Source organism: Mytilus edulis, chromosome 10 (genome assembly GCF_963676685.1).
Source record: "Mytilus edulis chromosome 10, xbMytEdul2.2, whole genome shotgun sequence".
Lineage (NCBI taxonomy): Eukaryota > Metazoa > Mollusca > Bivalvia > Mytilida > Mytilidae > Mytilus > Mytilus edulis.
The window spans coordinates 65,363,583-65,377,121 of NC_092353.1; the positions used below are offsets into that span (position 1 = coordinate 65,363,583).

The 13,539-nt window shown below is 32.4% G+C and overlaps 1 protein-coding gene across 8 annotated transcripts in view; it reads right to left on the reverse strand.

Moving 5' to 3' along the window:
- LOC139492255 (tubby-related protein 3-like) overlaps positions 1-13,539 on the reverse strand; it is a 104,104-nt gene that overhangs the window by 10,877 nt on the left and 79,688 nt on the right. For 3 of the 8 annotated variants that reach the window (XM_071280461.1, XM_071280458.1, XM_071280456.1), the window contains exons 6-10: positions 8,062-8,313; positions 3,382-3,596; positions 2,262-2,282; positions 1,320-1,526; positions 637-749 (exon numbers count right to left, since the gene is read on the reverse strand). In XM_071280461.1, the coding sequence (XP_071136562.1) occupies positions 637-749; positions 1,320-1,526; positions 2,262-2,282; positions 3,382-3,596; positions 8,062-8,313 (808 nt within the window). The remainder of the gene's footprint in view (positions 1-636; positions 750-1,319; positions 1,527-2,261; positions 2,283-3,381; positions 3,597-8,061; positions 8,314-13,539) is intronic. The other 5 variants (XM_071280460.1, XM_071280457.1, XM_071280459.1 and 2 more) reach the window with 4 other exon arrangements.

The following is a 13,539-nucleotide window of genomic DNA, read 5'->3' on the forward strand; positions in this document are numbered from 1 at the left end:
TTAAATGAAAAATCGTCAGAACTACGTCGAATAAACTAGAACACGTTTGCGCATGTGCAAAGGTTGGAAATTTAATTATGCATCCTGTATTTCTTCAAAATGCTAAAATTATCATTGATACCTGTATCTAAACGTTCATTTCAAGCATTTTGTTGAAGAAATAACGTGGAAAGAGCTTCTTCACTCACAGTCATGCTTTGCAAACATACACGGATTTTACGTATCCGTTTATGGTCCATGTTTTACCATTGTCAAGTCAACATCCGGTTTTAGAAAAAACGTGATTTTAAAAACGAAAATGAAGTTTTTGACATGTCATTTTGCACAAATAAAGAGTCTATGGCAGATATGAGCACCCTGATGTGCACACTTTGAATGATGCACTGCCAATTTAACAGTTTACATCCAAACATCCAAAACAAAGTAAAGTTTAAAATCGTTTTTTAATCTAATGTCATTATCATTGGAATGGCCTTCTGATTACCATATTTGCCTTTTGTGACTTAGTCTTAAGGGATTAAAATCGGGATCAGATATAAAATGTCCGGCTGGCTCAAATGTTTTTTGGAAGCCCTGGTTTAAACTATATGTAAAGGATGCAACATTATATAAAAAGTTCACCATCTCAATTCATACCTTAATTTGCCTACATAGGATTCTCCACCACGAGATAAATCTGTTGGATCTGTTGAAATTAAATAGTTAGATGGATAGCTTTTCTTCCTTTTCCTACCAGCTAATAAAAATGTCTGTAAAATAAAAATAATTTTACATAGAAGTACACTTCACAAATATGTCATCATTATCATAGCTAAATGTTTGTAACTTTTAACAATACAGTGTACTATTCTAATATCAATGTCTTCACATATTGAACTACCATTACACATTTACTTGAGGGGTTAGGAGAAATATCAATGGTCTGAGAGTGTCATTACATGTGTGTCAAATGAGCCAAAAATTAAGAAATTCCTTCAAAATTGTCAAATCAAATGATGGTATGATGTGTTCTTGTGTGGGGTATACAAATGGAAATAAAATAATAATGAATGAAATTGGCAAATAAAAAATTGTGATATAGTATGGTGAATTACTGAAGTTGACACACTTTTATAACGCATGAGCCAAAAGATAAGAATTTCCACTAATTAATCATATCTTTCAATAAATATTTTGACTAAAAAATCAATGGCTTTGTTTCTCTTATTTACCTATACAACCAGTATAATAATGATGAAATATAAATACATGTATCAGCTTAGCTATGTCTTCTAAATGGTGTTGGTCAAAATAAACAAAAACCATCTTATATAACTCACTTTTTTGCCATCTTCTCTTTCTAGATGTAAGTAGTATGTGGGATAAACTCCTCGATCTATGCCTTTTTTATCTCGTGTTATTCGACATTTGATGACTTGACCCTGAGGTGCTGGCTGTAATACATAGTCATCTAATTTTTCTATTCCTTCGGGTGTAAAGCTTCGACCAGTAGCTCCTAATTCAGAATCATCACCATTTGTGTTTCCCTGAAATATAAAACATTATTGAGCTTTATAGTAGGTGTTGTATAGCATTTTTACAGAAAATGAGCCATTATTAACCCTTATAATGCAGAGGCCGTAATATTACGGTCGTACCCAAAACACTTGACTTGACAACATTATCTTAACTATATCCCTTGTGAATAAGTCTGTTTAAAGTTTGGTTAGCTATTATGGTGAATGACAACATTTGTGCTTTTTATAGAATATTGCCATAAAATATGGGATGTGAAATAACAGAAGGTCATAATATTGCAATGCCCTGGATTTAAATTTATGTACTGGTATATACTAATGGTTTGATAAAGATGTGTACTGTTTGTAATTATACTGGATTCAAACCCATCTGCTGGAGAGAAGATAACTTATTATAAACTTATAAAGTTTTAAATCATTCACTTTGCAAAGTAGATTTTTAAAAATTTGCCAATCAGAGTCAAAGATTGTCTCTGGGAGCCATATTTGTTATTGGACTGGAACAAGGTACTATGTAATCAATGCTAGTGCTATATCATTTTAGAAATGCCATCAGTAATAATAACTACATACAACCAAGTCTCCAAGGTGACAGTGTAATTTTTCAGTTGTAATTCTCCCCTAGATAAAAAAAAATGTAGTTATTGCTAAAAAAGCTGTGAGTAAACATATCAAAAGTGAAAGTGAATAGCAACAAATATTAGAATATACAGGGTGTAAAGGTCATCACACTTATTCACTTACTCCTTCGGATATATCTGCCTGCTGAAAGAGCAAATTATAAATATAAAATACTAGGAGTAAGTTACTAATCTTCAATTACTTAAAAATTTGCAAATTTGACCAGCAATAGCTTAGATTTTTATGGCTTAAAATACCTTCAGTATATACTGAAGCAATTTTGTGTAACTTTTGCTGTGGTTGGTAATTTAGGATAGTGTGGTAAACTAATATCTGATTCATACATCTTTTAAAAAGAGATTATTGGACAGTTCCAGTGCCAGTTGATCTATTGTAACCAAGAATCTGGCCTAATAGCCCAAACCTCACATGAATCATAGAACCAAGGTGTCAGACAATTATAATCAACCAACAACACACCTATAAATCAGAGTTGACATTTAATTAACTAAGACAAGAAACTGTCCTATTAACAACTTGATAAATGAATGATAAAGGTCAATATTATATGTTTAAATGAGGCAAAGGTCATGGTAATTCTAAGAATAGCATGACTTCAGATTCCCACAGTTATCCTAGTATAAGTTGTATCAACATCAGTGTTTTCGTGAGTGTAAAAATAATAATCTTCTATTTTCACATGCTTCAGTGGAATGTAGCATATGACAATGGTGGCAGCCTAACATACATAACTTACATGAAGAGCACATTAAGGAATTAAAGAATCTTTGTGAGCAGGCTCACATTCCCCCACATTGATATTTTTATTTTGTGGAAATGCACATCAACATAGTATGTTCTAATTATCTATACAAAGTTCCATAACATATTGTTTTGTTGTTTCAGAGGAGTTACGAAAACAAACAGTTGCACAAGTATATTTACCTAGGCCAAAATTCTAAGTTCAAAGGGGCATACCTCCTATAAAAAAAATCATAATTTCCTATTGATATGCACACCTACATAGTATGTAATGTACTTATTATCTACAAATTTTCATGAAATTCTGGCGTGTAATTTCAGAGGAGTTGAGATTACAAGAAGAGGACTAACAGACTAACGTTTCATAAACATAAATATAAAAAAAGAAGATGTGGTATGATTGCCTACCAGACAACTTTTCGAAGAAACCAATACCCTATATAATTAAGCCAAATGACTAAATCTATTTTTGGACACTTACCTCACTATTATACATATTTTTCAGTTTAGCTGTACTGGGAGACTGTTTCATGGATAATGGAGCCACTGGTACACTGATCTCATCTGGCTCATTGTCGTCTTCTAAGCTCCCCATAGATCCCTGATTACCACCTGCTATCATATCGTTCTGTGTTGATGGAGGAGGGGGAGGTCGGTTTGGTTTCTTATTTTTCTTTTTGCTTTTTTTTCCTGTGTCTGGAATAAAACATAGTTTTTTTTATTTTTCTGAACTTCTGTATGCTAACTATATATTTAATAGTGGAAAAAATCCTTTCACATACATTCTGTAACTATGCAATTCATCAAAATTGTGTTTCTTCTTCATAATCATTAAATTAACTAAATAAAGAGTTACAATGAATCACATTTTCCTAATTCATATTCATAAGATATTAATGAAGGAAGACAAAGTTGAAATACATTTAATTGCACATATTTTTTTACAATCAGACTTTTGCAAGACAAAAATCATATATAACAAACAAATAGGTTTGAGAAGATATTGTTTTCAATGTTACTGTTACTGGTTATATAACCTACACCATTACTAAGCTAATTTAGTAAAAAGATAAACAGTATTATTGTATATAAATGGAAGCAAAACTATGTAGTACTACAAGGGACATTACATTAAAATGTGTAAATGTTAATAATAGATTCACTACTAAAGATTTCTTCTGATGTTTGACAGTGTCTTGTTTAGCATGCTCTGCCTATAGTAAAAGCTGGTGACTGTATTATACAGTCAATGTATTAAGCTGGTGACTGTATTATACTGTCAATGTATTAAGCTGGTGACTGTATTATACTGTCAATGTATTAAGCTGGTGACTGTATTATACTGTCAATGTATTAAGCTGATTAGTCCGTTAAATAATCATAACAATATGTGATATCAACAGACTATCAACAGACTGTTGATGAGTAATAGTCCCAATACTTAAGAAACAACTTATTCACAGCAATGCCATAAGGTAATATGTTTTTTTTTCCTAATTATTATACATTTTCATATCCAGAGAATTAAATGCACTATCAGGATTAGAACATGTAAATGGGATACGAATTTGAACCCTGCTTTAAACCCTGCTTTAAACTAGCCTGACATGTTGAGCAGGATTTTTAACATGTCAGTTCACAAGAACAATTAATTAGACTCTCAGCTGACTAGGATTGTTAACATGTCAGTTCACAAGAACAATTAATTAGACTCTCAGCTGACTAGGATTGTTAACATGTCAGTTCCCAAGAACAATTAATTAGACTCTCAGCAGACTAGGATTTGCTAAATATGTATGCTTAGCCAAGGCCAAGAGACAGCAAATATTAATTATAAAGACTTGAAGTGTTTCACTTGTTGCTGCCATATGATTGACCTACCACTAGTGGTTCCCCATAAACTGACCTAATCATAGACTTATACATTGTTGATGTTGCTGAAGCCGGAAAACAGCATACTTTAATGTCTTGCTTTTAAACTCTATCTTGGCGAGAAAAAAATGAATACATATTTATTCTATAATTTTTTTCATCACTTTGAAAAATACTATCATAAAGCACTATTGTTTTACCAAATCATTAAAGCAAAAACTATTCAATTAATTTCAGACATAATCAGTAACTGGCATATAGGAAATGTAGAGCCTTTGGATAGTACATAGTATATTTTCATTCCTTTGATCAAACCCACTCTAGTCACCCACTTGAAGATTTAATTAAGTTCAAACTTATATAGCATATGTTTATAAGAACTAAGTTCATTTCGTTATCAAGTTCAGGTTCAATATTGTCAAATATAGTAATTGGTTATGGTAACTACAATGTATTGTTTATGTGGTTAATATATTTTTGTGTACATCACTTTTAAGACTCTAAAATCAAATACGAAATTAAAGAAGAAATTAAAAAACCTAAAGGAAATAAGAATTTTTGCAGTTACACAGACTTTTTGATATTGTTCCAATTTTTTAAACTTTATTTGATATCAGTTGAATAAAGAAGATAACATATTGACCATTTAAACAAGGCTACCATAGAATATTTATTATAATATTACATCAGAACAAAAATGTGCATGGCTGATCAGATGTTGTATTTATGAAACTACAAAATAACTTTTTCGGTAATAAAGACATAGATCTGATAGCCAACTGTAAATTATCAAATTAAATAGATGTTTTGATAAAAGTTATCCAATATATTAGTGTTGTCTTTATAGACCACTTTTTACAATGCTTTATTTATTTCGTCAAAAGAAATCACGTATATCTATTTATAAATATTTTAGTCTCTTCCACTAATGCTACATTAACTGAGATAAGAAGATTGACTTAGGTCTCATAAGCTGGGAGTTTTTTTCTCATGTTATAAATCATGTATGTTTTTATTCTTGGAAACTTATTATTATTAAATACTAAATCAAATCTTATGCAAGAGTTAATTACTAAGTATAAAAAAGAAGATGTGGTATGATTGCCAATGAGACAACAGTCCACAAGTGACCAAAATGACACAGACATTTATTTTTTTAAGATCTGCATTACAAAAGTCTTACCAAGATTTAAATCAAAGGGTTCTGGATCCTCCATGTAAAATCCAGGGTTTGTCACGTACTGTAAGTCACCTGACAAATCATTCAACTCTTTCACTACTAACTGATTTGCAGTAGCCATGTTTGTATATATAGAACCTCATTTAGTGAATCCCAAGATTTAAAGAATCCTATGAACATGTACAGACTTGAGTATAACAACCCTCTATTCAAGAACATGTATTCATTATAAAACAAAAGGTAAATATATATCAATCTGCAATCATTAAATTAAATGCAAAACTTATAAATCTATGTCTGAAATATTATGTGTTTTATTTCAAAACTACAGATCATTTCTATATTTTGAAACTAAGTTTCTAGATTTTCCCTACCTTATTTTACCTGTAACTTGTAAGTCTGATTTATCTTAATTTAATATTCAGTAATCACAATTGCTTTCCTGTCAGATTGGGTTTTATTCATATCAACAAACTTACAAAAATATTTATGAATGTTACAAATAAAATTCTATATGAGTTCACAAAGTTCGAATTCATGAAGTTCAAAACAGAACCAAAAAGAAAAATATTTGTCACCAATTTAACTCAGTACTTTTAAGATATCAACACTTTTGTCAGGAATATCAGCTAGAAGTGAAAAGCACTGCTATCAACACATGATACAAGGCCTTCATCCAAGCATACAAGTCCTCATCAACTTCTTTCATGTTACGGTAAAGGAATAAAACAAGTGAAATTTCTCTAAATCATAATCAAGTCTTGCCTACAAACCTAAGATCATCTAACTAAAAAATGTTTGGTGAGCAGAACTATTAACCGTAAAATTAACTTTTACTTGATAACTATGGCGAATTTTCTAGTCAATGAACTCTGATGAGGGGTGAGGCCATACAATCTCCATGGGAAAAGCATGCCTAGCTAGGTCTCGCTTTTTCTTTTCGTCAACACAAGACAAAAATTTATTTATGTGCCGTTTGCTTCCTGGAAACAACTTTTTTGGATATAAGAAGTTGAAAGAGAGTTTTTACTGTTTTCACAATAATTATGGTCTTCTTTGGAAGTCAACTTTAATTTTGGAATTTAAATGTCAATCCATTCTATTTTGAAGGGTACAATCTTAATGCAACTCGAGCCAAATCAGTTGTAAACCATTTGTCTAATTACCAAGTATTTCAAATAAAATTTAAAAAATACAATATTTTAGATATGGTTAAACTATTTTTTGCAGCGATAGCTATCTGGAAATGTAATGTAATGTATTTCAAACAAGACAGACAAACCATCTCTTGACTACTGATCAAGTCTGCACCGAAATCAGTTCAGACTGCTAGTTCGAAGACCAATAGTCCAGGTTTTTCTTATGTGTCTAATCAAAGTTTTGCCACAACCAACTAGTCCAAATAAAATTTTACTAGTCTGGGGTGTCAGACTAGGGGCTAACAGCACAGACTGCTGATAAAATTTGTTGACTTTGAATCTAAAAACTAGATGCATCAGGAGTATAAAACAAAATATTTTCTTATTTATTAACATTATAAAGCATGCAATTACATAACTTGTGCTCCAAATGTACAAAAAGAAATGACTTTGACTAAACATCCATTTAAACCTTCACCAAAAATTCTAGCAGAGTTAGTTTTGAAGCTTAAAACCTAATAACTAAAATTAGTAGTATATATAACTATGATTATGATTATTAGATATAAACACTTGTCACGTGGGTCATATTTTCCAGGATAAAACATGCATAAGTAAAATAATACCTTTTTGGAAAATTGAGGAGATAAAATAATTTCTTTGATCTACATTACAACTAATTTCCTACTGCATGTAGAGCAACACTTTGGTTAGCTTGCTTGCTTTGTTTGTATATTTTGTAGAATTATATTTGGATAACGTCCAATTGGATTTAAATATCATATATACGGGTTTACATACCTATTTATGAAGATGTCAATCTTTAGTAAAAAGCTTGAATAAACATTTATACAAACAAAGCAAAGAAGCTAACCAAAGTCTTACTCTACAAGCATTAGGAAATTAGCTGTAATACATAATGAAGCATTATGACAAGTGTTTTAACAAAGAACGTCCTATTAGCCAATACCTTCTAACATAGGAATAGAGACATCATTATCACCATTATAATCCTGAGATGAGGAGGAGTATTCCATTGTTTTTTGTTGCTGATGATCAATGTTTGGTATTTCAAATGTGTTTTGAGGAATAGGACTCCTACTTTGGCTCCTTGTACGAGGATCTGTGTTTTGGGAAGAAACACTATCATATGTTGGTGGCGGTAATGTCCATTGACCGGCATGTTTATTTTTCTTTCCTTTTTTAGTATGAATATCATCACCTGCACCAAATATTGAGGACAAACATGCAATAATATTACCATGCAAATTTATCGCAAGACTTGTTTTCATTGTACAACAATTATAAATAGTAGCATGCACATATGTTTGCCATCCCCTATTAGTGACATAATTATTATTTTTTACATTTTTAGTGCTGTATAAATGTACATATACATTGATCAAAACATACTAACAATCATATATTTTTGTCTATGAGAAGACCAGTATGAGAAAAATTCAAATTGACATACACAAGTATGTATGATTCACTTGTAAAGCACAATTTTAAGACCTCTATGAGAACAATAAAACAACATTTCAATACTACAAAATTGTAGAAACACTATATTCTAAATTAAATTGATTCACATTGAAATTTAATTTTCAAAATGTATGGTTTGTCTGGGTTTTTTTCAATATTAAGATCTGAGCATGGAGAATGTCATATTTAATAACAGAACATCTTAATCTTTTAACTTATGTAGTATATCTTTATTTATAAACAGCATCTGACAAATGACAATTTTATTCTAAGAAATCAGCACGCATTTTTGTGCAATCAATAAACAGTTGAGAACAACAGATTCCTACATTGTTTGCTATGGAATGTATCAATCAGAAAAGAAGCAGCAAACATTCCAGCTTCTGTACAACAAAACACAGACAAATGAAACAGGAAACATTCCAGCTTCTGTACAACAAAACACAGACAAATGAAACAGGAACCATTCCAGCTTCTGTACAACAAAACACAGATAAATGAAACAGGAAACATTCCAGTTCCTGTACAACATAACACTGACAAATGAAACAGGAAACATTCCAGCTTCTGTACAACAAAACACAGACAAATGAAACAGGAACCATTCCAGCTTCTGTACAACAAAACACAGATAAATGAAACAGGAAACATTCCAGTTCCTGTACAACAAAACACAGACAAATGAAACAGGAACCATTCCAGCTTCTGTACAACAAAACACAGATAAATGAAACAGGAAACATTCCAGTTCCTGTACAACAAAACACAGACAAATGAAACAGGAACCATTCCAGCTTCTGTACAACAAAACACAGATAAATGAAACAGGAAACATTCCAGTTCCTGTACAACAAAACACAGACAAATGAAACAGGAAACATTCCAGCTTCTGTACAACAAAACACAGATAAATGAAACAGGAAACATTCCAGCTTCTGTACAACATAACACTGACAAATGAAACAGGAAACATTCCAGCTTCTGTACAACAAAACACAGACAAATGAAACAGGAACCATTCCAGCTTCTGTACAACAAAACACAGACAAATGAAACAGGAACCATTCCAGCTTCTGTACAACAAAACACAGACAAATGAAACAGGAAACATTCCAGCTTCTGTACAACAAAACACAGACAAATGAAACAGGAAACATTCCAGCTTCTGTACAACAAAACACAGACAAATGAAACAGGAAACATTCCAGCTTCTGTACAACAAAACACAGACAAATGAAACAGGAAACATTCCAGTTCCTGTACAACAAAACACAGACAAATGAAACAGGAAACATTCCAATTCCTGTACAACAAAACACAGACAAATGAAACAGGAAACATTCAAGCTTCTGTACAACAAAACACAGACAAATGAAACAGGAACCGTTCCAGCTTCTGTACAACAAAACACAAACAAATGAAACAGGAACCATTCCAGCTTCTGTACAACAAAACACAGACAAATGAAACAGGAACCATTCCAGCTTCTGTACAACAAAACACAGACAAATGAAACAGGAACCATTCCAGCTTCTGTACAACAAAACACAGACAAATGAAACAGGAAACATTCCAGCTTCTGTACAACAAAACACAGACAAATGAAACAGGAAACATTCCAGCTCCTGTACAACAAAACACAGACAAATGAAACAGGAAACATTCCAGCTTCTGTACAACAAAACACTGACAAATGAAACAGGAAACATTCCAGCTCCTGTACAACAAAACACAGACAAATGAAACAGGAAACATTCCAGTTCCTGTACAACAAAACACAGACAAATGAAACAGGAAACATTCCAGTTCCTGTACAACAAAACACAGACAAATGAAACAGGAACCATTCCAGCTTCTGTACAACAAAACACAGACAAATGAAACAGGAAACATTCCAGCTTCTGTACAACAAAACACAGACAAATGAAACAGGAACCATTCCAGCTTCTGTACAACAAAACACAGACAAATGAAACAGGAACCATTCCAGCTTCTGTACAACAAAACACAGACAAATGAAACAGGAAACATTCCAGCTTCTGTACAACAAAACACAGACAAATGAAACAGGAAACATTCAAGCTTCTGTACAACAAAACACAGACAAATGAAACAGGAAACATTATAACTCCTGTACAACATAACACTGACAAATGAAACAAGAATCATTCCAGCTCCTGTACAACATAACAAAGACAAACGAAACAGGAAACATTCCAGTTCCTGTACAAAATGACACTGACAAATGGAACAGGAATCATTCCAGCTCCTGTACAACACAACACTGACAAATGAAACAGGAAACATTCTAGCTCCTGTACAACATAACACTGACAAATGAAACAGGAAACATTCCAGCTCCTGTACAACATAACACTGACAAATGAAACAGGAAACATTCTAGCTCCTGTACAACATAACACTGACAAATGAAACAGGAAACATTCTAGCTCCTGTACAACATAACACTGACAAATGAAACAGTAAATATTCCAGCTCCTGTACAACATAACACTGACAAATGAAACAGGAAACATTCTAGCTCCTGTACAACATAACACTGACAAATAAAACAGTAAATATTCCAGCTACTATACAACATAACACTGACAAATGAAACAGGAAACATTCCAGCTCCTGTACAACATAACACAGATAAATGAAACAGGAAACATTCCAGCTCCTGTACAACATAACACAGACAACTGAAACAGGAAACATTCCAGTTCCTGTACAACATGACACTGACAAATGAAACAGGAATCATTCCAGCTCCTGTACAACACAACACTGACAAATGAAACAGGAAACATTCCAGCTCCTGTACAACATAACACAGACAACTGAAACAGGAAACATTCCAGTTCCTGTACAACATGACACTGACAAATGAAACAGGAATCATTCCAGCTCCTGTACAACAAAACACAGACAAATGAAACAGGAAACATTCCAGCTCCTGTACAACAAAACACAGACAAATGAAACAGGAAACATTCCAGTTCCTGTACAACAAAACACAGACAAATGAAACAGGAAACATTCCAGTTCCTGTACAACAAAACACAGACAAATGAAACAGGAACCATTCCAGCTTCTGTACAACAAAACACAGACAAATGAAACAGGAAACATTCCAGCTTCTGTACAACAAAACACAGACAAATGAAACAGGAACCATTCCAGCTTCTGTACAACAAAACACAGACAAATGAAACAGGAACCATTCTAGCTTCTGTACAACAAAACACAGACAAATGAAACAGGAAACATTCCAGCTTCTGTACAACAAAACACAGACAAATGAAACAGGAAACATTCAAGCTTCTGTACAACAAAACACAGACAAATGAAACAGGAAACATTATAACTCCTGTACAACATAACACTGACAAATGAAACAAGAATCATTCCAGCTCCTGTACAACATAACAAAGACAAACGAAACAGGAAACATTCCAGTTCCTGTACAAAATGACACTGACAAATGGAACAGGAATCATTCCAGCTCCTGTACAACACAACACTGACAAATGAAACAGGAAACATTCCAGCTCCTGTACAACACAACACTGACAAATGAAACAGTAAATATTCCAGCTCTTGTACAACATAACACTTACAAATGAAACAGTAAACATTCCAGCTCCTGTACAACATAACACTGACAAATGAAACAGTAAACATTCCAGCTCCTGTACAACATAACACTGACAAATGAAACAGGAAACATTCCAGCTACTATACAACATAACACTGACAAATGAAACAGGAAACATTCCAGCTACTATACAACATAACATAGACAAAGGAAGAAAGACACATTTCAGATTCTGTAAAACACTGCATTTACAAAAAAGCAAGGAAACAACTTTAAGCCAATAAAATAAATTATATCTACAACAGTTCATCTTGTACTTGATTTAAGGTAGCACAATACAAAGATTTTATAACTCCAACTCCCAAGTTTTAAAATGCTGTAACTTTCTTAATAATGCTTGAAAATTTATAAAAGTGGTAGTTTTGGATAGCTAACAGATTACTCTTTCAAATAAATGCAATGTTAGTATTATGCAACAATTATATAACCAATTATCATGTTAACTGTGTCTAAAATATTTTTCACCAAATTTCCACTTTCAAATGAAATTAGCTTCTGCATAGGTATCCCTAGAGGGTTGATTTTATTATATGTTGTTCCTATGGCCATCATCTACAAAAGGGTGTCTCAGATTTCAGATAGAATGTATAGAACAAATTTTACACCTAATTGAACATTATCTTCTTTTATGTGGTTAGGATGTTTACACTAATTAGAGATTTATGAGAGAATGGAACACCATAGAGACAATCTGAGACACCCTTTTGAAGCCCATGATGTGTTGATTAAGATTCCGTTAAAATTTTCTGTATAGTTAAAGAGATGATAGAGCTAAATTCATTCAAGTGAACTAACCCAGGTTTTGCCACTAATTACATAATAATTGATTACATAATGATTGCATAATAAAAATATTGCATTCATTTAAAAGATTAATCTTTTATCTATCTATATATACCTCTTTTATTATTTTCTATGCATTAATAAGAAAGTTACAGCATTTCAAAGGTTAGTGATTGCAAGTAAAAAAATCTTTGTATTGTGCTACCTTAATTATTAAATTCTCCTAAACACTTTAAGCTTGTTTGAGAGATCTATGCTAATCTCATTGTGATTTGACTGCCTAATGCCACAACAGAAGAGTAAAATGTGCACAGATTACTGCTTTGAAAATGTTAAGTATTATGCAAATCTGTCTTCACACACCCAATGCTAAAATTAAGATTCATTGATTGATGTTGCTTTATGCCGCCTCCAAACTGTATTATTCAGAGGATATTTTTACTTTGTGTCTCTAGGTCCTTGCAAATTTGTGTACAGAGGGACAGTAGGACACACCCACACCATAAAACATCCAATGAA